General features: G+C 43.5%; 1 protein-coding gene across 13 annotated transcripts in view; it reads left to right on the top strand.

The window, feature by feature from the left end:
- The window catches only part of ADGRL3 (adhesion G protein-coupled receptor L3), a gene marked incomplete at its 3' end in the record, with an annotated part of 313409 nt that overhangs the window by 232153 nt on the left and 53744 nt on the right, over window positions 1-27512 (top strand). For 12 of the 13 annotated variants that reach the window (XM_084204550.1, XM_084204547.1, XM_084204551.1 and 9 more), the window contains 7 exons: window positions 5468-5651; window positions 6469-6591; window positions 8716-8924; window positions 9653-9829; window positions 19241-19450; window positions 19934-20154; window positions 26924-26990. In XM_084204550.1, coding sequence (XP_084060676.1) covers window positions 5468-5651; window positions 6469-6591; window positions 8716-8924; window positions 9653-9829; window positions 19241-19450; window positions 19934-20154; window positions 26924-26990 — 1191 coding nt within the window. The remainder of the gene's footprint in view (window positions 1-5467; window positions 5652-6468; window positions 6592-8715; window positions 8925-9652; window positions 9830-19240; window positions 19451-19933; window positions 20155-26923; window positions 26991-27512) is intronic. The other variant, XM_084204553.1, reaches the window with a different exon arrangement.

The following is a 27512-nucleotide window of genomic DNA, read 5'->3' as shown; positions in this document are numbered from 1 at the left end:
TGCATTTTTCAGACAAAGACAACGCATTTATTTTGGAGCTCTGTGGGGAGACCTCAGGCAGGACCAGAAACTCGGTCCTTAAGCATGGCCTGAGGCTGTGCCTGTGTGATTGCACTCTGCAGGTTGAGAACTGCTGTTCTCAGGAAGGGTGAGCAAATCTCTTTGGATGAGCCTGTGCTGCCAAACACCTTTGGCACAGGGGTACCAAAGTGCTGCTTGCTTCATGCACCAGCCATGATTTTAGCCTGCCTATGCAAAGCTACGTGGTGTAGCTCCTTATATCCTAATTTTTCAAAGTGTGCTACATGAGATACTCCTGTGAGATCAAGGAAACATCAGCAGTATGAGACAGGGCTTTACAAGTTATAAAATTCAGATGTTTTAATTAGAGATGTCATTGCAAAAGTGGTTCTTTGTTGCCCTGTGCCACCATCCTTATTCTCCCAAAGCTGCTAGAGGAGGTAAGTCCTTGATGTAAACTTCCTGCTAAATTAAGTGTACAGTGTGTTCAGTCTCTTCTTAAGGAGATGCTCCTTTGTAAGAAGGACAAACTGCATATTTGAAAATTACTCAACAGAAGGACTCAACCAATATTCTCTGTAGGACCTGCTGGTATTCACTTGTCATAAAGTAGTATTTTCTCCAGCTGTAGGTTTGTTGAGATTTTTGATCTTCCAACAGCTGCTCAGCAAGAGGTCAAAATGAACAAAAAAGGTTTAAAAGATCCTAACTCTGGGAAAGTGCTGGTTTTCTGAGGTTAGGGCTGCTGTGCTTAAGCCCCATGGCACATTGCAGTCTGGTGCCAAATTTGCCTATGAGCTGAGTACCTCTAACATCTCCAAGTGATTTTCAGTGTTGAGTCCCAGTTAAAGAAAGATTTTACATTGCAAAATTCTTTTTAATCAAAGAGTGGTTTCTTGGATGTTGGTACAGTGAGAGAAAATTAAATAGATAAGGTAGCACTGGATATATACAGACTTCAAACCTCCTAGGTTTTAACTGTGTGCCACATCACCAGATGTTTCTAGAGGAAGAGAAGAGAAGAGAAGAGAAGAGAAGAGAAGAGAAGAGAAGAGAAGAGAAGAGAAGAGAAGAGAAGAGAAGAGAAGAGAAGAGAAGAGAAGAGAAGAGAAGAGAAGAGAAGAGAAGAGAAGAGAAGAGAAGAGAAGAGAAGAATAAATGAACAAGCAAAATTCAGTTTAATGAAATGTAGCAGCTGTCACAAAAGAAATCAATGGGATATGTACAACTGGCCTTTTAGTAATGCATAATTACTGTAAGGCTTCTAATTAATTTCCTTTTTACAATGCATCTTTTAATACCAATTTGTAAGTGTCTAAGAAGGAAGGTTTACATTTTGATTCTTCTTTGTAACCTCAGGATAGAACCAAGAAACCATGAGCACATGCCCTTCTTTGGGAAAAACCTCCATCTGAAGTTTATTAACATTTGTCTGCATTGAACATAAAGTCTGTGGGTCTATATAACCACATAATGAAAGGCATCACCATCATGGGATTTGTCTTTTGTGCTCAGCAGGGTCTTGCTCTTCTCTCCTGTCCAGTTGCAGTCACTGCTGGGGACATGAAAGGTCCCCTGTGTCTAGAATTCTGTGACCCAGGATGGTTGCTCCTTACAGGCTGGTCATTAGAGGGTTTGGCTTTGCATGTATAGATACCCTGACATCACAGAGAGCATAAAGCTGTGCTGTGTATCTCAGCACAGAAAAATGGAAAGTCTGCCCTCTTGGCTCCCTTCTGCCATGCTCTTCTTCCCTCATTTGATCTTAGCCTACAAACAAGTGAGCTGTGCTTTATGAAAGCTTTCTCTTGATCTAATTTGAGTTGCTTTTGTCCTTCTCCTGGTGCATCCCTGTGCTTGTGCTGTGTCTACTCTTTAAGTCCGAGCAATCACAGCATTGGTTTGGTGCTTTGCTGTGAGTGGTGTTGAGGTATGTTTAGCTCCAAACCCCACATTTTTATTTTGCAAGAAGCTCAGCTGAGTTGCATTTGGAAGAAGGATCAGGCAGAGGAAGAAAAGAAAGCCGCAGGAAATGTAGTTCTTTAGCTTGGGAAGCAAGGACAGGGTCTTCAATGGAGGTCATGCAGCATCCTGTAACATATGTTTGGTTCTTTATGGATAGGTTCAATCTCATATGGTTTTGGGTGAAATGAGGATAATCCTTGGGGTCGTTTCTTCTACTTTCAGTGGGGAGAGAGAAACTAGAGAGTATCTGGGCTCCCTACGTGGCTGCATGTTAAATGCTAGAAGTGGGGTGAGATGAAACTAGGTCAGAACTTTCCTGTCTCCCTCTTAAAGTCCCCATCTTTATCAGGCTCCCCAGGGATCTCAGGTAAAACCTATCAAGCCATCAGCTCCCAAGCATACTTATCCCATGCCTTCTTAATTGTGAAGGTCCTCTCTGGACTAAACCTCCTCCAGCTGATCACTGAGAGGTTTTCCTGGAGGTTGGCACAGCTGTTTCTTCTATGCTGGAGCTTCATCAGACCACAAAGTCATTGGACCAGGTGCCAAACCCACGTAAATCACAAGGGCTCAGGTTAAATGTAAAGACACAGGCCTATCCTTGTCATGTGTGCCTGCTTTCCCACAACTCCCACTCCCCTGCCCAACTTTTCCCAGTTGGCATCTCTGTCTCACAAGGCACTGTTGCTATAACAGCTGTTTTGTTTCATTTAAACACCTACCTCAGCTCCTGTCCAAAATGCAAACATTTCATTAGCACCTCATCTCCTTGGCTTCAGCCCACAGCACTCGGCCATAATGAAGTGCTGCACTCAGAAATATAACGTGGGGAACACTTGATTAATGCACTGAGACAGGTGAGGGGAATGACCCTCTGGGAAAAGCTAGGGACTAAATTAATCTCGGATGTAATGCCAACAAAGACAGTCTACCAGCTTTGTTCAGATGCATGGCAAGGACGTGACCCAAAGTCCATGGAAATCTTCCTGGAGCTTTTGTGTTTGACCCCAGACCCAAAGTGATGTGAAGTGGCTGGTTTCAGGTTATCACTTGGAGAGGAGAGATGCTCAGCATTGGGTGGGGAGTGCACATGGTGCAGGAAGCGGTATGTTAGGCTTAATTGGTGTTCTCTCTCAAACTTGCATGCACACATATGAGCACATCTGAAACAAAAAAAAAAACAACTAATGCATTGGATCAAATATTTTTTTTTTCTGGGGGAAAGTCTTTGCAGCAGATGTTTCACTGTAATGCAGATATTTCAGCATCTGTTTCATATTCTGATGAAAAGACATTACCTTTCTGTCCAGAGCCAGGAGCTGGATCTGCTGCAAAGACATTTTCCACCATTCAGATATTGATAGAAGTATGCAGGATGTTGTTTCAACAGAGAATTTAAGACAATGGTAGGAGCTGAGCTAAATGGAGGTGAGGCAAATTGTGTGATAACATTGAAAGGGGAGAAAAATCCTCATTTTCTGCTTTCCAGGCATAAAAGGGCTTTACACCATGTTGTGTAGAAGCTGCACCACAAAATAATCAAGCTTTTTGGTCACTGGAAAAGAACACCACCTATTTTTTTGCCCCTGAAGAGATAAGCTACCAAAGTAAACTACATAATTTTATTAAGAGCTGCAGAGATCAGGCTTCCAAACTCTAAAACACAGAAAAATATCAGATTTAAATGCTATGGATTTTTCTATTTCTTCTTGACTACTAATTTTAACCAGCTTGTTGCAAGTGCAGAGCAAATCTGTTAAGATAATTTTTAGACTATTCAGGAAAATCTGTTTAATAATCAGTTAAAAAAATTGCTTTATGCTTATCAAATTCCACTTAGGACCAAATGAGCGAGGCATTCTGTTTGTGGTACAGGTGAGCTTTGGCATAAGAACAAATGAGTTAATTGACCATGAATAAATGTAACTGTGAGAGTAAGAGCTTTGTGCTGTCAAAGGAGCCCAATTGTGGTGCAGTCTCCCAACAACCTGATGGTGTGAGAAACCTTCCATACTCAAGGAAGGTATCTTTGCTGGGATTAAAAGCACCAAGAGTGGTGCTTCTAGCTGCCTTTTTTCTCCTTCAAAACTTGCTGTAATTGAAATGCTTGTTGAGGTCATGTGGATATAGCAATAAATTCTAGTTCAATGTGATTGTATCCTCCCATTGCTCATTTGCACCTGACCATGACTGGTGAGTGAGTCAGGATTCTCTCTGCCTCGTGTTGCCATTGTGGCATTCCTCCTGAGGGCTCTGCTGGAGATTGGGCTATGCCACAGCTTCTTTCCACCCATGGGTTTAGCAACAGTATCAGGAATAAATAATGAAGTATTCCCATGACAGTGAGCCCATGGGGCACACTTTAGGCTTGGAAAATGTTGAAGTCCCATGGGACTGTCATCAGCTTGCAGAGCAGAGGTGTGGGTTTGATGCCTCTGTGCTCAGCATAGAGAAAATCATTACAAACAGCAATTTCATCCTGAATGGGAGGCTGGTTTCTGCAGTCAGCCTTAGCTGGCAGTGGAGGTGTTTCTCTGTGGGATATGCCTGCCTGGTGACTAGACCCTAACCAGCTGAAGAAAGCATGATCAAAGTAGCTTATTTTTTATCCTTTTCCTCTGCACAATCGGTTCTATCAACTGGTACAGCTGGTCTCATTAAAAAATGTTCACTGAAAAGTGGTTGAGTCAGCCCTGGTTAGTAACGAAGCAGAGGACTTAGGTTGAGAAAAGCCTTCAGTCTGGGTAAATTTTACTGCAGTAATTTAGCAGTCATGAGACCAGTGCAGTTTTGTGTGATCCTGTGTGTGCATCCAGATTAACCTGTGGGAAGTTATCCATGGGAGAGCTCTTTGTGTGTGGCAGCCCAGGGCAGAAGGTGCGCTGTAGGAGGGACTGAAGCAGTTTCCGCAGGGCTGGCTCCTTCCCGAATGCAGTGATTTGAAATGTAGCGTCTTATCTAAATCTGTACGGCACCTGCTGCTGCTGCTCTGGATGAAGTGGTGTGTCTCTGTGTCTTCATGGCTGCCTGCCAGAGGTTATGTGGTGGGAAATATTTTAGGGAGCGTAGCCTTTGCAGATACCAAACACCTTCCTTGAGTGCCCCAGCCCTGCTCTTGAGTTCTGGTGCTGCAGATGGGTTTTTCCTGCATGTTTCCTTAACCCTCATCTTCCTTCTACCCCTCCTTCCCCACCTGCCCTAATTCCTCCTTTTTCTAAGCCCAGAGCTGATGATTATGGGAGCAGAAAAGCAGCATTCCCAGCCTGCATTTATAATAATATCAGTATTTCCTCCCCGTCCCATCTGATGGTATGGAAGTTGTCCTGCTCCATTGAGGGCTGCCCTGATGGATGGGGGAAGGAGACGCTGTCGTCCCCCTGTAAACTGATGCGTGTGGAGGATGGGACTGAGCATATGTCAGAGGTCTGTGGTGCTTCAGGTTTGCTGGAGCCTTTTCTCACTCCATCCCTCCACCTTGCAGGCCATGGTGGAGACGGTGAACAACCTCCTGCAGCCTCAGGCTCTGAACGCGTGGAGGGACCTGAACGCCAGCGAGCAGCAGCGCGCGGCCACCAAGCTGCTGGACACGGTGGAGGACAGTGCCTTCGTGCTGGCTGACAACCTGCTGAAGACAGACATCGTCCGGGAGAACACCGACAACATCCGTAAGGGGCAAATCCCATAAGTACCGAGAGCAGCCAGAGGAGAGTTAAGGCTGTGAAGCCCAGATTTGGTTGTGGTCCCTAGATTAATTGGAGAGCGATTTGTTAGATATGTCTTGGGCCTTTGTCTGAAGGACTTCAAAGTCTTTCCAGAAGAGCCTAAAGGAATAAGGCAGCTCTCTACCCTTGAAATCCCATGGAAAATGAGCGCCTGACCTGCCTTTATTACTCCCGGCTTTGAGGGTATAATCTGTGCTAGAGCAACGAGAGCAGAGCTTCACAGGGGGATTGTTCATCGTAAGGCAATTGTATTTCATTTCATACAAATTTGTGTCTTTATTCAGCTGATTGTTGATTTTAATTAAAAAACAAGCATGATGGAAAGCACCAGCACTCCCACTGTGCATATGTAAAATGAGAGCAACTCTTCTTTCTATTTCCATGAATACAGATCCTGAGCACTGATAACATTTACAGAAAGTACCAATCGCCAGTGGCAGAGAACTAGTATTCTCAGATTTTCATTTAAACCGTTGTCCTTAATATCCTGAGGTTCTTGTTTACAAGAACTGGTTGTCTTTTGTCTTCCGCAGAGAGTAGAATTTATTTGCGCACTTTTTTTTTTAATTAAATTTAAAACTTCTTCAGGGCAAAGATTTAAAAAGAAATAGGAGCCCAAACACATTCTAGCATGCAGCATTGTAAGTTAATTCCCCTCCTCTCAGCTGGTCTGGAACACCATTTTGTAGCTTTGAAATACCGTGTTGAAGATTATTTCAGCAGAGATTTTTTTCTTAGTGTCTGTCTCTCCTGCACACAGAGCTGGAAGTTGCGAGACTAAGCACAGATGGGAATCTGGAAGATCTGAAGTTTCCCCAGAACATGGGCCATGGAAGCGCCATTCAGCTGTCAGCAAATACCTTGAAGCAAAATGGTCGAAATGGTAGGTCTGGCACCTCAGGCCACACCAGCCTCATGAGGCAGTCATGCCTTAGGCATTGTTTTGTGTTTAACCATTATAAGTAAAGGATTAATTGCTGTGTTAATATTTAAATTAACAATGGTGTCATTTGCTCATGCCCTTGACTGCAAGCTACTGGGAATGTATTATATTGCTAAGTGATTCACAGCCATCAAAAGTATTTTGTGATGGTAAAAATGCATCAGATCCTTAAATTATGGGGCTTCTGGGGCACAGTGCTGAATCCAGAGAAGTGCTTTTAACTGCTGATTTCTGCAGTAGGAGGCTTCAGATGGGATAAGAGGCTCATTTGAGTAAACTGCTTCACAGCAGGGCACCATACAAATATCTGAAAAAGTAAAGGGAAGAAACAATGGTAGCAAATATTAATAATGAGCCAACATGGCAGAAAAGTTTGATTAACTGTTATGAGTCTAAATCTTTTGTGCTTTTCTGTATCTTATGAACCTCCTGATACAGCATAAATGTTAGATGATGTTTTATGTGAACAGTCTTCATCCTGCCAAGCCATTTATTTCCAGATCAGGAGTTTGAGCAGACACATTTGTTGATCTCTACAGCCTCCGTGCAGACCAACTTTAAACTCATAGGCTTCTATTGGTGGGCTCAACATGCTCCATTTCTGAGTTCCTTTAAAATTTAATCTGTGTGCAGGGGACAACACTCACATATGGGCTTTGGTCACTGCAGGCAAAACACAGAATCATAGAAAGACCTTTAAGGTCATCTGGTTCCAACCTCTTTGCCATGAGCAGAGACACTTTCCACTAGATTAAGTTGCTCAAGCCCCATCCAATCTGGCCTTGAACACTTCCAGGGATGGGGCATCCCCAGCCTCTCAGGGCAATCTGTGCCTGTGCTTAACCCTCCTCTGTGTAAAGCAAAAAAAAACATGGAATGATAGGGCAGCGTTACAACCAGACCAGATGTGTTAAAATTTCTAAAAGGTTTGGACAAAGTTCAGTCTGATGGCTAAAGAAAGTCTTGTCATTGTCTTGCTTGCACATAGGATTTGAGGAGAAGTATCTCTTTTAGAGACAGTTTAAAACCCAAGATGTGTAGCAAAATTCCAACAGGGCAGGACTGTTACTCTGCTATCTGTTGGCAGCAATGAAAGAAAAGTTTTGTATTTTGAAACACACTATCACTGGAGTTCTGTTCAAAGCAGAACCCCATCAATTTTCACCAGCTTGACACGTGCCCAGAGGTCACTAAAGAGCTGCAAATGGAATTATCATAAAAGGATTTAGGTTGGGAGGAACCTTCGGAGTCATCAGTGCCTCACCTTCCTCAGATGCTGTGGTGATTCATATAGAAACAATAACATACCTCTCCATAACTAATACATATGAAGACAAACTAATCACATTCCATTCTTATTTATAGGCTGTGAAATAATGTGCAAAACAGAAGGCAAACTGGATGGTTTCAGTTAAAAACAGTTGGCTGGTAGACTCAGATTTCTGCAGGCTCTCTAATGGTGTTTTTCTGATTATCCAATTGGCAAGTTAAGAGAATAAATGTATTTTTAAATGAAATTTCTGAAATTTTGTTTTACCTGTCATGTGAGATTGGAATTCTGTTGGAAAGGTTTTGATTTCTTCTTCCAGATTCGTCCCTACATCTTCCTGAGATAGTTTTAATTTATTACCAGACTAAATTATGGTTTTATACTGCATCTCTGCAACATGTCAGCTTGAAACATGTTTCCCAGGTATATCCAGGAGAATAAAGTGATGTCAGGTGGGAAATGGACCACCTGGCCCCTTTTTTTCTGAAGCCAGCTACACCTACTGATGCCAAAACTAAGCCCACCTTCCCTGTCTGTCTTCTGCTCATCTGTTTTCTTATAAAAGTTTCTTTTGGAAGAAGGAGCTCTGCCCTTCTTATCCAAGGACTGCTTGTTGCACCTCTTGGTGCTCACTGGAATTGGCAAGAGGTGGTTTTTCATATGCCACATCCTGGTCCTTTCACATTTTCTCAGAGCAGTTTTGAAGTTGGTTAAGAGAAAAGATTTGCAATCTAAAAAACAAAAAGCCACCCCAGTGACTCAACCTGGCTGTCTGACTCTTACCTCTCTTCTAGGTGAGATCAGGGTGGCTTTTGTGCTGTACAACAACCTGGGCACCTATCTCTCCACGGAGAATGCCAGCATGAAGTTGGGAACAGAAGCGATGTCGACCAATCACTCCGTCATTGTCAACTCCCCTGTCATCACGGCAGCAATAAATAAAGAGTTCAGCAATAAGGTTTACCTGGCTGATCCTGTGGTGTTTACTGTCAAGCACATCAAGGTGTGTGGTGTGTGGGTTCAGAAAGCACTTCTCTTTTTTTTCTTTTTTTTTCTTTTTTTTTCTTTTTTTTTTTTTTTTTTTTTTTTTGTTTCTGAAATGAAATGATGCATAAGTTGGCTGCTGTGAGGCCCCCAGCCGTCCTTGATTAGATTTTGAATTATATTTTTGTTCCTTTGCACTTTGTGTTATTTATGGAGAAGGTGTCTTTTACATTGCATTAATAGAAGTAAAGAAAGTGTCTCCTTTGAGCTGATGCCCATTGCTCGGTTGCTGACACGCATCATTCTGTAATTAAAAACTACCAATAAATTAGAATAGACCATAATGTTATTTTATCATGGTGGCAGGGGATGTTAGAGGGAAGTGGAATTACAGTGAAAGAGGACAGCTAGTCCTCCTGCTAGCCAAGCTCGGTCGTTGCAAAAGTTGATTGCTTAAAGCAATTAATTTCTCTGCTCTGCAATGCAAATGAAGCAGTCTGGTTTTGAAGAGCTGGATTTAGTCAATGTCTGAAATTAATCAAGAACAAAGAAGTAAGTTTGCATTAGCAAAGAGTGCAGCAACAATCTAACTTTCTCTGGTATTGGCAAGTAATACTTGACGCATAAACCGCTGCTAATTGTTTATCTAAAATTAAAGGGTGAGAGTTACAAAGAGCCTCAATAGTGCATTTAGAAATCTCTGAGAGCCTATCATTGTTACTGCATTTATTAATTTCTTCCCTGCAGCAGTCAGAAGAAAATTTTAACCCAAACTGTTCATTCTGGAGCTACACGAAGCGTACGATGACAGGGTATTGGTCCACCCAGGGCTGTCGCCTCCTGACAACTAACAAGACACACACCACCTGCTCCTGCAACCACCTCACCAACTTTGCAGTCCTGATGGCACATGTGGAAGTTAAGGTAGGCCTTGCAGATTCCCAGGCTGCCAATGCACTGGGCAGGGAAAGTGGTCAGTGTGTGGCACCGTTCTGTTGCTACCATTGGAGCTGAGCAGGGAGGTTGCTGTGTGACAGTAACTCTGCAAGTAGAAACCATCTGGTGTAAGTCTTCCTTCTGCTCTGCAGTGAAACAGGAAATAGTCACACCAATGCAAAGCCTGTCTTGGGCTCTTGGCATGGGCAGCTCTGAGCTGGGGATGGTGAGTGAGCAGGTTTAGCTGTTGCTGTATCCTTTGCTGACTAGTACAGGACATCTCCTGGCTGGGTTCTTTCTCATAGGGTCCTCTTGTGTCACCAGGGAGTAGCAGGGTGGGGAGACAGAAAGGTGCAGTCCATCTCATGAGGGGCAAGGTTGGGTGTCCTGCTGGCAGCAGCTGAAGATATGCTGCCACATGTGTTTGTGTGAGGTGCATGTGTGGAGCCAGTAGTGGTTTCCTCCTTCCAGCTAAGGGGAAAATACATTGTCTGCATCTCACTGTGTGACAGAGAGATGCAGAATGTGACACATGAGAGGGAAGCTTCTGATACCATCCTGTATAGACTGGGCATCTACTTGAGGCCAGTACATGACCAGCTGGTTCCCTTGCCTGCATTTAGGCCTATGGTGTAAATCTGGCTTTTCACATGACTAACCCCACTGAAGCTAAAGAAGTTACTCCTGAAGGTAGATGTTCCTCATGGTAGCAGTGGTTTAGGGAGCGAAGCACACATTTGGGATTTTACTTAAGAGAATGGTTGAGATGATCCTTCATTTCCTGAGCTGCCTTGGCTATCTTTGGTTGAGGACAGTCTAAATTGCTGGAGAAAGAAGAGAAGGCCCTGATGCCCAAGAAATTTTCAAGAGATTTTGGTCTAGTCATTTTCTTTATTGTGGTGTCTCTATTCCATGTGCCTGGCCCAGTAGCAAAATCCACAGCTCTGAGCTAGATATGGAACTGGCATCTTCCATGCAGGCAGAACTTTTCAGATTCACTTCTATAACCAGCATAACCACAAAATCTATTATGGTTTTAAAACTGCTTTTTCTAAAGTAGTCTTCCAGTGTCACTGCTTTGTGTATTTCCGTTCCACTTAATAATCTGAAGAGGAATGTGAAGAGCTGCAATAAAATACATATTAAATAAGCATCATGTATGACAGAAGTTCTGCAAAAAAAGAAATGGGAGCCTGGGGGCACATTTCACACAACAGCTGTGTCCAGCTGAGAGGGGCAGGATATATCTGTTGCTCCTGCAAGTTGTGGTAACTACTTCATTCTGCTGGAGTCAGTCCTAGTCCGTCCAGGAAACATGCCATTAGATGTTTGTGCCATTGTCCTGGGAGATGCCTGAAGAAAAGGCCTATTCAGAGCACATATTTACAGCTTAACGGCATTCTGCAGTCCAGGTCTGGTCTTGCCAATTCCCCACAACTGCTTGAATTTTCATAAGAAGCGTGTGTTTGGCTCGTTATCACGCACCTGGAATTAACAGATATGCCCGAGTCTCTGAAGTCAGAGGTTGCAGCTGGGCAGTGCCGATAGTGATCCTCTCCACTGCTGAGAATGGGGGCGATCCCTGCTGCGTGCTGCAGATACAGCCCAGTGCTCAGCAAGCCTCTTCTCAGACTGCAAATAGGTCAGCCTTGTCTGCACTTCCCATCCTAACCTCGTGAGACAAGTGGAGCTGCTGTTATCTCCACTTGCAGGAAAAGTGTCTAAGACCCTTCCTCGCCCATGTTCATCCAGCAGGTTGGAAAGAGCTGCAGCTGGAAGCTTCCCGAGTGCCAAGCCAGTGTGCTATTAGCTAGTGGCTGTTTCTGGGTGTTAACAACTGCCCTCAAGACTTTCAGGTCATGTTTTATCATTTGGCTGCAGCCAAAGTACCATTGCTGTAAGAGCCAAATTGGCTCCACTTTGTTGACTCTGATAGAACCGGACAGCTTCCTGGCATGTCCACCTCAGTGATCATCCTGGCCTGAGGGCAAAGGCAGGGCAGGGCTTCCTCCCACATAACAGAGACACATATTTCAGATATAAATATGCAGACATTTGCAACTTGTCCTGCCAGCTGCTTGTCACCTTGCTCTTCCCATGGTGGAGGTGACCGTGTGGCTCTTGGCATAGAAGGTGGCCTATGTGACATTTCCTATGCCATTGTAATGAGTTGATTTTAAAGTCTTGGCAGCACAATACCTGCTGGTTTAGAATAGTGGAGGTTTAAAAACAAATGGGGGTTGTTGTCATTCATTGACTCATGCTCACTGCTCATAGATATGCTTTTGGGCCATTTTTTTATCTTGTGGCTGGTTCAAAAAGGCATTCCTCAGTCATTCCATGATGTGTTAGTGTTCTTGGAGGTGGAATGATCCACGGGGAAATGACGTAGTGTGTTTCTGCAAGACCTCTTAGACCAATGTTCTGGCAATGACCAGGATCTCTCACAATAATTGATAATATTCTTGGAGTTGTGCAACAGAAACAATTTTCTCCCATGATTGAGATTTGTAGTTTCCTGACTTCAGTTGTTTGAATTTTTGGATCCATAGGGGACATCCTTTGCATTAAAGAGTTTCCACAGCACCCTGCCTAATGAGACTGAAAGCTGGGCATCGTGGGGAGCAGACATCCTCGTCCTGCTAATAAAAAAACAGGCCCAATTTGACAAGTGTCACATCTGCTTGTGAATGCTCTCCCTGCCTGCTAACGTGGCACAAGAGCCTGTTCTCCAGAGGGGGTCTCAGTGGCCGCCCTGTGGGATCTGGGCTGAGGTGTAATTATTAGCAGAGTGTGTGTGGCAAGGTGGAGCTGCAAGGTAGCGTCGCTGAGGAGAGGTGATTGATGGCCATCTGGCTCTCCAGTGTGAAAAAGCAATATGTCTTTGTGCAGAGGGACAGAAAATGCCACCAGCTGACCGTGGCATCAGGGATTTATTGGTGTGCTTGAAGAGTAGAAGTTGCTGGAATCAATTCTGGTCTGACTTGGACAGTACCTGATTAGGAGGAGAATTTAATTTGAAGACGCTTTCTGCCTGTTAAAATAAGTTGGGCTCGGAGTTTCTTATTCACCCACTGGGGTAAAATAACAGCATCCAAGACCAAGAGCTGGCTGTGTACACAAGCAGGATGCAGAACTGCTGGGAAAAGCAGTGAACCCTCACCTCCAGGTCCCCCTCCAGCCACTGAAAAAAAAAAATGTGGTGGCTCCCATGCTGTGGAACAAATCCCATCATTAAATAAGCCATTCCTACCTATGTAATTGCTGTAGAATTATTCAAAATTTACAAGTTGTTTTTCATAAGCTTGTGCTTTGCATCATACTAATTATAGCAGATGCATCTTAAATGTATCATGGGAAAATTATGCAGCCAGAAAACAAGTTCAGAGCTGGTGGGAAAATGCAATTAAAAAAACCACCCAAACCAGAATAAGCAAAGGTACCCCCAGGGTAGATAAATGTTGCTTATCAGTATGTAGTGAGTGCCAGATCTTACTCTTCTTTTTTAAATACAAATAGAAAGGAGGAAAAAAAGAAAGGTGTTTAATGTTGCAATTAATAGGAAAGTTTCAGGTGTTTTTCTTTACCACAAAAAGGTTACACTGTGCTAATTATTTGGGGAGTGGAAGCATAAGGCAAGCTAAGGAGAGAAAGGAATAGAAATATACGAAGTCTTAAGTGGAATGTAGCAGTAGAGGAGCAGGCTGGAGTTATTGCTTCACGCACTGGCAAGTGCTAAGCCTTGATCTGTGTCTTGCTGCACCCTTTCTTTCTGGCCAAGAGCAGGGTGAATGTGAGGGCCAAAGCAAAGGTAGTGGCTGTGCTGTGGTGGAACCATGTCCCACTGTCTCTCGGCACTGGGCTGAGTAGGACCATCGCTGTGACAGCAGAAGCTGATGACACTGCGACCAGGCTTTTTCCAGAAACTCACATTTCTGGCTGCTTGGCTGGGTGGATGTCTACACCATGTTTGGCACAACTTCTGTAGCTCATTTCTTGGGTTGGAGATGCCATGTGAGTAATCAGAGCTGCCTAAATCCAGCCATCATGGGAGAGCAGCATGATGGATGCAATTGTAATTCCTAAGCCTCACCTCCTCTCCACAACTGAATCTGACCTTAGCTGCCTCTCAGTTGCAATGGGGTTGATGAGTACAGGGGAGACAGTGGGCTCTTGCCATGTGTTGTATCTGCAGTAGTGTCTGTGACACGTGGTGAGGTGAGGTCTGTACCCATTTCTCTAGGCACACCTGTCCCCATTACAGCTTTGTTCTGGCCATGGGGCTTTCTAGGGCTTAGAAGGGCTGCTGCTTCTGGCAGTCGCTGGAAGGCTGTTGCATTTTTGGGGAGAAGTTTGTGGGAGTTCTGCTCGGGGGGCTTCATTTCTCTGAGGAAGGCAGAAGAGGAGGAAGCTCATTTGTGCTGCCTGTGCAGAATATGCAAAGGCAGCTTTGTGGACTAAGGCAAGGATAGAAAAGATGACTAGCCCACCTTGTAGGGCGCTCAGGGATCTGAGCCTTGTTGTGAATGGCCTAAGTAAGAAGACATTAATGTCACACAGGGGCTTCAGGTGGGAATTTTGCTCTCTTTATTCCTGGGTTAGTACCTGATGGTGCCAATGATTGCATCACGTTTGCAGAGCCCAGAGGAAATGCGTACCAGGTCCATGGGTGCTGTATTCACTGTGGAGCACAGCTGCCTACCTCCCTGGGTGCATCCTTGGGGCAGATGGAGAGGATGGGTGCTAAAGCAAAGGGATCCCCCCCACCTCACAGTCCTCTTGGCCACAGAAGGGGAAAATCTCTCTTGAAGCCTCTCATGCTTTCATAGCCACAGCAGGTGATGCCTTTAGCCAGCTCGGATGCACTTCAGGAATCCTTGGGGTTTCCTCCCAGTCCTTGTGCCCCAGCTGGTGCTTTTGACACATCTACAAAACCATCTGCCTCTTCAGCAGCCCTTTGCACATAGCCAGCAAAGCATTACAGCCAGGTCATAGCAGTAAATCCTCTCACCACCAGAGATGGGGGAAAAAGGGCAGAGAGACCCTGCACGCCTCCAAAGACCTACAAATCCAAGAAGCAACATCAGCAATGCACAGAAGTTCAAACCTGTCCCACTTGGGTTTCTGCCCAGCCCAGCACTCTGCCAGCTCCCACCAGGCACTGAGAGGTCATATTTGAGCTAGTTTGATGACATTGTGTTTTTATTTACTGCTTGCTTATTCTTCCACCTCCAAAAATATTACTTCTTCCATTCCTGGAAGGACAGATTAGGCAAAGGAATGTGTCCTTTGCTGCTGGCAGATTGGTTTGGCTGCTGTTTTCTTCTGCTGATGTTTTTAATAAGGGAGGAAATGGCTGTTCATCTCAGAGAGAGCCGTTCTGTCATAAGCTGACATTCCCTGGGATTTGTTTTTATTAGCTCAGCTGTGGTGTACAGGCACTGCCAGAGCTGCTCATTGATTTTCCCAGCCTGGATAATATTGGGGCTGCCTGCTCACCCTGCTGTGGTTGCTACCAGTGTTCCTGTAACTCCTCCTGCACAAATCCCTGTCAGCACTCTCCTCCTACGGCTCTTGGCCCCACTGGAAAAAAAAACAGGTCTTTATCCCAAAGCCAGAGACATCTCTTTTCACTGAGCTTTACATTTACTAAATCATAAATGTAAAACATACTTACTATAGAAACCCTGTCACTGAAGTGTGTTGTTTTTTGTAAGGAACAACTTAGTAAGTTGTTCCTGTGCTAAAAATAATTTGTGTGTCAGCTTATTCTGTGAAGCGAATGTAGCTCAGTGGTAACAAACCTCAGTGTCTTACAAGCTATGCCATGTAGCACCAGTCTGGAGAGCCATGGTGCATTTGGGCAAGGAGTTGTTAGTTTGATGCTGTCGGGAATTGTCTCTTGGGCTGATATCTGGTATTTCTCATGGGCTCTTCTGGTTGCCCAAGTATTTGGGAAGATCATTGAGAGCAAGAGGTGACTGTAGTCAATACACTGGTGGACTGAGATGGGTGTTGCATGCTTTGGAGACCCTAGGGCTTTCATTGAGCTGGAAAGATATTCCTAGGGATCTTCTGGGAATGGCAGATCCCAGAGGGTCACGATCAGTGGCACAGAGTCCAGTTGGACCTGAGCAGGGAGCTCAGACCAGACAATCCCACTGGTGGTCCCTTCCAACCTTCACCATGCTGTGATTCAATGGTTAGCATGGACATCTGAGCTGTTTTATCCTCAGTCAAGGAGTTCTGAACTGTGCTGGAGAGGTAAAGAGAAAATTTGCTCTTCTTGCATTTTTCTGTGATTGAGACCAGGCTTGAAGGCTGAGACCTACATAAAAAATCTCAGTGTACCCTGTATCATATTTAACCCTGGAAGTCCATATACCAACTGTGTAAGCCAGCTTCTGCTGCTCCTTGTTTGTCACACAGCAATCAGGTGATGGCAAGGAAAACCTCATGGCATTGGGAGAGGTTGCCACTGTTGTTCCCTTTCCCATGTTATTCTGATTGATGTAACAGTGCAGTAATTTACAAGTTTCAGTCTCCAGCAGAAGGCAAGTTGCCTTTTGTTGTACTTGCTGGTGTACAAGCTCTGGATGTGCCTGCCCTGAGGGAGCAGTTGGCACTGCCATGGGGAGGTGCCAGGGCTTATCAAATCTTCTCTGATCCGTTTGCTCTGCAGCAGCACCTGAAGTTGGGCATCCCATACAGGCTGGAGTGTACCTAGCCTTTAAAATTCAGCTCACTTCTTCTCTTGGACTTTACTAGAAAACCTACAAATTCATATTTTCTTTTTCCCTGAGGTGTTTTTAAATTGCTCTTGTTCCCAGTTTATTGTTATTATTCCTTTCTGTTTGTTCTTTTGTGAGTTTGTTGAGTTTGGGGAGGGAGTTTGTAATTATGGAGAAGTTGTTTTTATGGTTATTTCCCAGCACTCCAGGGATGAGTGTTATGTACATAAAATCAGTATTTTCTTTACAATTAATATTAAAAAGAAAAGCAGTAAGAGTGATAATAGTAATAATAATAATGATACAGCAATGAAGCATATTTACTGCTAAGAATGGTGAGCTTCTTGGGCAAGCAGCCCTTCCCTGAAGAAGGCAAAGAACCTAGATGGTAGGATCCCTTTCCAAGAACAAACCCACCTGTAATTTCTGCATCATATCTTAAATTCAGCAGAGTTGTGGTATTGTGATAAGAGGTGCAGGAGCTGGGACCCATGAGAGAAGAAGCCCTTGGAGAATTTTCCCTGCACCATGCTAAATTTGTCTTGGGATGGATGAATCTGGCCCCATCTGGGTGGGGTGTGTGCATCTGGCCAAAGTCTGCCTGTTTCTTTTCTCCCTCTCTGCACCCACCTGCATTAGCTGTTGCCCAGCCCAAAAGCTCTTGGTCCATTCAGCCTGGCAGGCCAATCTAATCAGATGAGGGTTTGTTCAGGAAGATGTTCTCCTGCCATTTCCCCGCAGCCTCAGAAAAAAGAAAGAATGATTTGCAAGGTGCAAGGTTTGCATTAACATTTTTCCGCAGAGTTAAGAGGGATGGATGATCTGGAATGACACTGAGATAAAGCAATGTGCAGCTGCCAGGGGAATGATGTTCTTCATCTTGTCAGGTTTCTGGGCGCTGCTGGATGAGCTGGCTGAAATAGGCATTTCTGTCATGAGCCACAGAAGGCACACAATGATTTTTTGTCTCCCCATTGGACTTGTGACCTCTAGTTCCTTAGGTATCGGAAATAGTTGGAAAGAGATGCAAGGGGGTTTGGGCAAAGGAGCCCTCCATCTCTCCACCTCCAAGTCTTCCTGGAGACAAAACTTCCAGCGTGGAAGGGATGGAGCAGAGAATCCATCTTTCATTATCATTTGATGCCTATCACTCATGCTGGTGCCGAAAGGTTTGAGATATTTCTTGCGTGCGCCGACATAGCAGTGTGTATATTGGGAAAGGCCTGACATTTGATGCGGCTTTATCATTGGCAAGCAGGCAAAGAAAGTGGATAAATTAATCACCTTTTCCCTCCATCTGTCATAAGCTTTTATCCCATGGAGAGAAAATGTTTCCACTTTGCCCTGGCTTTTTGAAGTGTGACACTATTGTATTTGCCAGCCTCCATAATGCCCAAGTCGTCGAAATGCCAGAAATGGTGGAGAATGTGATTACCGTTTGTAACACAACCTGATGGGCCACAAAGCTGGGCTTGGAGGTGCCCTGGTCTTTGTGAAATGCCCCCAGAGATGTCCAGCCAGTCTTTTCCCCAGCTCATTGACTCTTAACTACTTACACCCAAGCAGTCATCTGTATTTCCATGCATTTCTTGTGTTTTATTTACATTTTGTTACGTAATGATATCTATATTTTCACCACATCTGGTGGAAGCTTGGGGAATATTATGGATGAGTTTTATTATTTTATTTATTTATGGATGAGTTTTATTATTTATTTATTTTATTATATTATGGATGAGTTTTACAGCCTGAATAGGGAAGGTAGTGCGATGCTCTCACCAGGAGGGTCTCATCACGTGCCTCCTCTTTCCATGAGGGACATGCAGTGTTAGCTCAGGAGCAGTGCAGCAGGGTTTTGTCAGCAGAGCCAAGGCTCACCTATCCTGACTCTCAGAAAACTTTGTTGCCTAGTTTTGCATTGGCTTTGTTTGCATGGCTTTGAAGTACATCCATGTTAAAAGTTCATCACAGGGAATCAGTCACTTTCCAGGCTGTCTTAAAATCACTGTACTGTTACAGTTTAAAAGCAAATTCATGTTAAAAGGTCTGTCTTTTTTTTCTGGGTAGTGTTCTCAGGATCAATCTGACTTCCCAGGAGTTCTAAAATATAACTCCAGGGTTTGTAAAAGAAAAATCAAACTTCCTTTCTCCTTCCCCTGTGGAAAAAGAAAAAAAAATTAAGCAATCTCTTTCTTTCCAAAGCCTCCAAGTTCATGCATCTCTGAACATTTAAAGAGAGTCTTTTTTCACTGTTGGCAAATGCTTGTAATGGACTTGCAGTTGTTGGACGTGATGTTGTTAGCATGAAATGCTTTTTTACACTTGAATCACTCTGTTCAATGGTTCTGTATACTGGGTGTCCAGGCACTCCATGCCATGCTTGTGCAAGATTGAGCTGCACGCAAGACTAGCCCTGATGTCTCAGTATTTTCATCAACAGCGTTATGCTTCTGCAAGGTTTTGGGGTTTGAGTCTGTCCAGGGCACCTGCAGCTTGCAAGATGCTTTGGAGTCTGTGCTTCAGGTTGCAGCTTTCTTGCTGCAGGGTTCAAGTTTAGGTACATTTAATCTTTTTGCTATTCATGCCTTGTGCCACAGATGTCCTTACTCTGTGTGCATTAGGAGTCATGCATCATGCACCTGATGAGATTTTTTTGTTTTACCTTCAGCACAGCGATGCAGTCCACGACCTGCTCCTGGACTTCATCACATGGGTTGGCATCCTGCTTTCACTGGTCTGCCTCCTGATCTGCATCTTCACCTTCTGCTTCTTCCGTGGGCTGCAGAGCGACCGCAACACGATTCACAAGAACTTGTGCATCAGCCTCTTCGTGGCAGAGCTCCTCTTCCTCATCGGCATCAACCGGACTGACCAGCCGGTAAGAGACAAAGCACTTTCTGCTTCTGTCACAGGCTCTTGTCTCAGTGCATCTGCAGTGAGAGACATTCCAGCACTGCCTTCATTCCATGCACGAGTCCTCAAAGGGCTGGGCCCCCAGCTGATAATTGGGACTCACATGCTGATGTCTGCTGTGATTTCAGGGGCTGCATGTGTTTGCTTGCTGATGTGTGTGTGTGTTTAATAAGCAGGTTGTAAAAATGAGCTTATACCGTGTACATCTTCATGTGCTTATTTTGATGATTGTGTACGTGCCTACCTTTGCATCTTTTAGTATCACTTATATATGCTTGTACTATTTTAAAACAATTGGCACATATTTCCCAAGTGAAAAAAGTTCTTCCTTTGGAGAGGGAAGATAAGAACACCCTCATTTTTATTAAGCCTCCAAGTAAGAGTACTCCTGACTGTTGCATTAATTAATCATGCTACACACACCTTGCTCTTTTCAATCCTCATGCAGATTGCCTGTGCCGTGTTTGCTGCCCTGCTGCACTTCTTCTTCCTGGCAGCTTTCACCTGGATGTTCCTGGAGGGTGTGCAGCTGTACATCATGCTGGTGGAGGTTTTTGAGAGCGAGCACTCACGGAGGAAGTATTTCTACTTGGTGGGGTACGGCATGCCTGCGCTGATTGTGGCCGTGTCGGCAGCAGTGGACTACCGGAGCTACGGCACGGACAAAGTGTGAGTGACCTTGGCTTTGCTTGCACCTGCTCAGGAGAGATGGGAGTGGGGGCAACAAATGGACATGAGGGGCCCAGAGGAATTGTTCAGGCAGAGCTCAGCCGGGAGGCATGCCTTGCCTTGTCTCTGTGTTTCTTGCAGGACAGATTCCCCACTATGAAATGATTTGCAAAGGTATTTTCTAGGGAAGTCAGTCGAGGAAAATTTTGTCACATCATTGCATAACATCAGAAGAGGTGACTGTCCCCAGTCTCAGTTTGGTACTATATTAGCAAGATCCTCCTTCTCTAACCAAAGAGTATTTCTTATTTGGATGAAGATACTGCTTTCTTCCTCTTTTTTTAAAACTGCTCTATCAAATTAACAGAGCCTGCAGGCAAAATAGGTGGTGACTATGGAATGCATTAGGCTTTTTGCAAATCAGAGCAGCTACATCATTTATCATTATGAATATTCTTAAGTGTTTTCAACATTGCTGAAGCTGGTATGAAAGCACAAGTTAGATTATTATGCAACACCGTCGAATGGAAAACAAGGGGAAGATTGACCCTTTGATTCTCTTTGCCATCTTTGCTACAATAGGATTAACAGTGTGTTTTTATTCACTTTTTTTTTTCTTCCCTTGTCAGTCTGCCTTTCCAGTCTCCCTTTAACTGAGTTAAGGGCTCAATATGAAGGCATATGTAGTAAAGAGCCATTGGTGGTTCTGAAGCTCTTTTTTGGCATAGATCATGTCAGGCCATGGCAGCATTTGATTTTCTGTTAGGTTCAACTGCAGATTTTTTGCCTGAAACCTTATTTGTATATATGAACCTTTATTTTCTTTGAAAAAGCATATCTGTAGAGCAGTGGAACTGCTCATGATCCATTACCATGCCAGCAGGCAAGCTTGGATCCCAGATGGATATTTGTGTTGTGTGCCTCCCATGAGTAGGAGGGCAGCGACCTGAATTTGTATAAATGTCACACTGTATGGAAAGGAAAGGAAATCTCCTACAGATAAGGGTAGGAGGGTGTAAGTTTTTCAGGATCTCTACCAATTTATCCAAAGTAGTTGGACTGACTTTTACAGGCCTAGAGGGCAAAGAATAGGTAGCACAACAGCTGATTGCCATTTTTGAAGAAGATTTTCCATCAGTTGCCACCTGCTTCCTGCCCCAACAAGCTCTGCTATTCACTCCCCCTCTTGAGCATTATATAAGCACCTATTAAATCAGGTATGGAAATAGTTTGCCTTGTCCCTTTAGACAAATTTATTCTTAACAATGGTGTTCCTGTAGAGGACATAGCTCTTCACAGTGTCCTACATCGGGCACATTGAGCCTCAGACATATTCCAGCAGTCTGAAAAGGACAGCACATCTGCCATTGCTGGAGCACTGTCCTAACCTGTCCAGTTTACAGCGTAGTATTTTGTGGCTACTTTCCACACTGTTCACCCTTTGGCTTTTGCAAATAGACCTTGGTTGCCAGAATGTTTCCGTGGCATGGAAGTTTGTGGCAGAAAGTTTGGCTGAAATTCCCTGAAGGCGAACACTTCGCTATCTTGGCATTGAAGAGGCAGCAGTCCTGTGTGTGTGCCAGTAAAATATGTCTCCCTCACCACAGCACGAAGTGGTATTTTAAATGATTAAACATGTATATATAATATTTTGCAAATAAATATTTACAGAGATTTGCAAATCTAAAATATTTATTTATAATTTTTAATTCCAGAATGTACAATTTTATCACGTTCTCACAGAGGAAAATAAAAACCATACAATATGTTTTGTATAACTATCATGCTCCATCTGGTTGATGGATGATGATGTATTTTTCAGTATAATGTTATTAGAAGGGTAGAACTGATTAGAATTTGTAGTGAACTATATGCCAGGCATACATAATTTGATTGCAAGAAGTTGCTTGGTTTTGCCAGGTTTTTGTAAAACATCCTCTGGAATATATTACTTGCCTCCCTCCATTATTTACTGCATTTGTTTAAGCAGGACTTATGGAGCTGTTAGTGTTATTTGTTTTTTGCCTGGCATTTGGTGCCACCATTCATACATCTCAGAATGATTTGCTTAAACACGCAGTGTAGAGTTTTCTTGATTTCATTTTCCTTTCTAAATCCAACCCTCCTGTAACATATGCCCAGATTACATAGCCAGGAACAGGCAGTTGCTCCTCCCTCTGCTGCTTTACTCATCACTTGATGCTTGTGATTTTCTTGAAGTGTCCCGTATCCTATTATTCGTATTGGCATGTTGGAGTAGCTGCTCCATAAAGATACTCTTATACACTTGATTAATTCAAGGATAGGGATTGATCCTTTTCCTAGTTTTGTTTTTTTTTGCTGTTTGTTTGTTTTAGAACAGTCCAAACCCCTTGTATTAGGAGATTAATTTGCTGTTGTGACTAAGCAGCAGCATAGATTCCCTTAAAAGATCATCCTATTCAGGCTAGCTCAACTGTGTTTGAGATAAAGCAGAAATGTTGTGTTTGACCTTATTCTGATTCTAACCTCTCAAATGAAGATGAAAAGCAGGAAACCCCACTGCAGACAGTGTGGTTCCCCCACATTGCCAAAGAGATTCTGGCAGTGCTCTCATGAACTTCCGAGTTACCATTTCTTACAGGCCATATCTTCAGCTGCTGGGTCTTAAAAGGCCACAGCTCCAGTTTGGCCGCACAAAAGAAGATGCTGGGATTGCATTTAAAAAAAAAATTTAAAAGATAGATCATTTATCTTTTAAACACTTATCCCGTGTGTTAACCAAGGCCATCCATCTCCTTGATGGATATGATGTCAAGGGTTATGGTGGGCAATGCTGCAAAATGCAAAGAAAATAGTAAAGAAAATAGTGTTTGCATTTGTAGTTAGTGTTTGAAAATAAATCTAAAATTCAGTAAAAGCTCAATTATGTCTTTAGCCGCCCTTGAGAGGGGTCATGCTAGAAGCAGGCCATCCCAAATCAGCAGCAAGAAGCTATTCCACATTTCCATACTTACCTGGGTTTCATATCAAAGCCTCTCACAAATTGCAGAGGAAAGCAGCTACGCTTTGAGTGGTTCAATATATTTTAGAAACTTGTAGGTATATTCATTCACTGGTGATCAAATCCATCATGGCAGGGATCTCTCTTTTGTTTCTCCCCCCTTCTTCCCCCCTTTTGGAATGCTATAAAGAAGGATATACATGGTAAGCAATCCAGCTGTCAGAAAGCAAAATGAAAGCCCTGTGTATGTACACAGCCTCCGAGTCCATCAGCCAGGCGCCGACATTTCATGCATGTAAATGCTGCTCAGAAAATAGCATCTAACAATGTGGTCTGTCTTGGGTGGCTCCACTGAACTTGTTTTATTTGCAGTGCTGCTGCCAGTATTTGGAGGAGGAAGCGTGAGCTATGTGGATGCTGAACTCCATTAAGCAGAACCTATATTGCACCCTTGAAAGGCATGTCTGGTGCATACATATCCCATTACTGCACCCTGACAAGGAGGCTGTACAGCCACATGAAACAAACCACTGAGCTCCCATGAACAACATGATATGTTTAGGGCTCTTCAAATTTTATGGTCCAATGGCAGCTAATGATTGTTTATTGGTTATATTTAATGCACACCGGGGATACTTTAGTATTTGATTTCTCTTCATGCAGAAAATAGAGTAAACTCTTTGTAGTCTTTATTACTTGGGCAAAGCTTTAGGTGAATATAGTGAGTTGCCACTGTGGAAAAGGAGGAAATTAAAAAGTAAAGGAGAGCAGTGCCACAGAGCTTGTCACGAGAATTGAATGCACTGGGTGACTCCTAGAAGAAGCAGTGGGGTTTTGAGCAGTATTCCCTACATACACACATTTCCTGATAACCCCTGGCCTTGCACTGAGCCCTGAAGGAGCTCGTTTGCTTAATGGCAGCACAGCCTAAACTCCTAATAATGTGGCAAGTCCGTGCTCACAGCGCAGCTGCTCGTGGAGGGTCACAAGTAACTCAGCAGCCCAAGATTAGCAACTCTGGGAAGTGAGTTGCCTGATTGCTTCCTTGTTTGGAGGAGCTCATTTATGCAGCTCATTGTGCGTGTGGGTTTTTGTCTTCTAAGGCAAGAAAAGCTCAGTGTGGTACTTGTCTGATTAGCAATTTACAGCTCACAACGCAATTGGCGGGATGCCTGTGTTTTGATGTTTTGGTCTGAATTTGCATTTTTAATGAGGTATGACTTAAACAGGTTCAGAGTTTCATCTCTTCCTGATGACCACCAAAACCTCCATATTTTAAGTCCCCCAAGACTGAGTACTGTACACTGTTTCATAGAAAAGCAAATTTTCTATTCAAACAAATAAAAAATTACATTGTATTCTTTGAAGTGTGCAGAGAGGCCTAAAAAAAGCCTTCTCTGTTTTTCACAAGCTGTGTTCCAGCTTAGGTGAAGCCATCTCTCCTAGGGCTCCTTTTGCTCCATGCCTTTTGCTCCATGCCCCACTTATCCTGATGGCAGGACCTGGTTCCTCTGCTGTTTCTCATCCACAGCATCCTCAGTTGTTTTCTACAAATGAAGAGACCAATATTTTAGGGGAGCGGGGTGGAAAATTTCGTTCTTTTTGCTGTCTGGAAAAGGTACCAGTTGCTTTGCTCTTTGCTGAGCCTGGCACAGCTTTTTGCTCATTCTGTATTTCAGCTTTCCCTGGTTTTCCCCATGTCCCAATCTATATGCATTCAAGACCAGCTGCAGCAGATGTAACTGAATGGTGATCACCATGCTTCAAGAAGTAAAGAGAGGATTTGTTTTTCCTCTTCCCCAGACTTTCCAAGATCCAGGTCACTGAAGGAAAACTAAGTTGATGGTGACTAAAATACAGTGTTCCCAACTTCTGGGCAGCAGGGGCTGGGGGTTGTTTTGATTTTTAAACTGCCAAAAAAAAAAGTTCAAAATATTTTCATAAAAAAAAAATAAAAGCCCCACAACCCTCTGAATCCTCTCCCACACACCAGCACTCATTATCAGTAGAAAAAAAGTGATGGGGCTGCGTATTCTGTGATTTATATGCAGCAGCTGAGGCATAAGCACCAGTTACTCATTTTTCCTGAGGGGGATGGGGTAGGTATAAAGTCTGAAACGCCGTGTAAATACGTGAGCTGCTGCTATGCGGACATCCTTGTTCAGGAATGGGGAGGCACTTTTTACAGGGACTTCATTATCCTTGAAACCTCTATTCCTTTGTCAAATCTAGTTGCAATTGGGTGACATTTCAGATGTTATTATGGGTGATACACAGATGTCATGATCACATAAACCTTTTCCTATAGGGAATCAGACTCAAGTAGTTTCGAATCACTCATGTTGTTCCATTACCAGCTGCATCTAAATCACCTTGAACTTCAGCAACCACGGAAGAAACAAGATTTCCTAGCAATCGCTCTGAAAGCCTCTGTTTGCCTCTTGCATTAAGATTTTGCTGCTATCACGTGAGGATTCTGGATGAGCAACTGCAGAGGCAGTTCAGGAATGACAGCTACGGAAGTGACAGTATTTTAATTTGTGACAAATAGCCTTATGATTGTGTGTATATATATCAATACATCTCCAACGCTGATGAGACCTGAAATTTATATGGTCAGGAAGGGAAGTGAGAAGTTTTCTCTGCATGTTTGAATTTATTCATATTTTGGCTTCTCCCAGCCACAGAGGTTCAGGGCATGCTTTATTCTCTCGTCAGGCATCTCCTGCTGATCATCTCCCATGGGGCTGCTGGCACAGACCTTTCTGCCTGTTGCAAAGTCCATTGGAAGGGAAAAAGCATTAGGCACATACACTAGAGCTGTCATTTGTGAGAACTATCTTCACCACCATGATAAATTCATATATACAGTTCCTGTCACTTGCCTAATCATGAAATCCTGTCGGATGTTTAGTAGAAGAGTGGTTTTATGCTTTCTCAGTCCTTTGTGTATAAACGGAACTGTGATTTGCAGCATTGCAAAGACAACAAGGTATTATTATTTTAAACATCATGTGGAACTTTCTTGGAATTTACATTTGTCTGTCTTGTAACAAGTCACTTCCATTTTATCTTCCTGTCGCCTGGAATGAACTAGGAATGGAAATGTAATTTCCCAGGGGCTTTAAAAAATGTGGGGAGTATTAAATGCGGTTGAAATTAAGCGATTAATAATTTAGTTTTAGGCCATGAATCAACTTCTTGTGATAGCGCAGACCATATGCAACCCTGGAAACATTAGTGGAAACAAAATACTCAGGAGGTTCAGGGAAATAAAACACTTTAAAGGGGAAGTTGCTGAACCTAATTAAACCTCAGCCTTCTGTTACCCAGTTCATGCTTCCTATTTGCACCAAAGTTTCTCTGATGTACTTGCTAGAGAAATGTCATCTCGCTCGACAGCTGACAGACAGCTTGCATTGCATCAGAGCTGGAGAGCAAAGAGGAGCACAAAGCAAAGAAAAAGCTCTGTGGATGTTCCTCAGACCCCTTCCTTTAAAAAACCCACGGTTTAAGGAGTTTTTCCAACAGATGCAGAAGGCCTTAGCAAACAGGCCTTGTGCCATTTTCTCCCCGCTTCCTCTAGAGGTAATTATCTTACTCCATCAATAGCACTGTCAGAAATTGGGCACATAATTCAGCATTTAAATGAACAAGCAATGTAATATTTCCTGTCTCCCACCGGCGTGTTTTGCAGCTCACATTCTTCTCTGTCACTCTCTCACTCTTGATGTATGTCCTGGGTGCAGTCCTTGAATGCCTTCTTTCCCCTGTGTTTCATTACAGATGTTGGCTCCGACTTGACACCTACTTCATTTGGAGCTTTATAGGACCAGCGACCTTGATAATTATGGTAAGAACTCCTAATTAACTACTCCATCTCTCAGGTCAAGAAATAAAACTTTTGCTGTCCCTTTTCTCTTTATCTTTAATTTACACAGATTAATTTGAGAAAGGCATGTTCTTCTTTGACCCTACCTGGCATAGCAATTAGACCCTCATTATGAGAGGCTCTTGGCATTGCAAAATACTTGATCAAAATGGACCAGGGAGCTTCAGAACAGGCACTTGCAGAGTTTGGTTGCTACTACTGGACATTTAGAAGTGCCAAACTGTTTTGATGCCACTCACTGCTCACACCCTTTTTGAATTCCAGAGTGAAGTTTTGCATTGATAATGCAAAAACAAAAAAAGAAAAAAGAAAAGGGAAATTTGGGAGCAAGGGCGGGGGGAAGAAGAAAAGTCTGAAACTGGAAAAGAAGTTTGATGAGGGTTTTTCCTAACCAGCAGAAGTTGAAACTTGTGTGACTTCATGTTTAGCACATTGCCAGCATATCAGCTAATGCAGCAACAAGGTAGAGAACCCAACTTCAGA

Source organism: Fringilla coelebs, assembly GCF_963513975.1.
Source record: "Fringilla coelebs genome assembly, chromosome: 4".
In the NCBI taxonomy this organism is placed as follows: Eukaryota; Metazoa; Chordata; class Aves; order Passeriformes; family Fringillidae; genus Fringilla; species Fringilla coelebs.
This window is presented reverse-complemented; position numbering and strand designations above follow the sequence as displayed.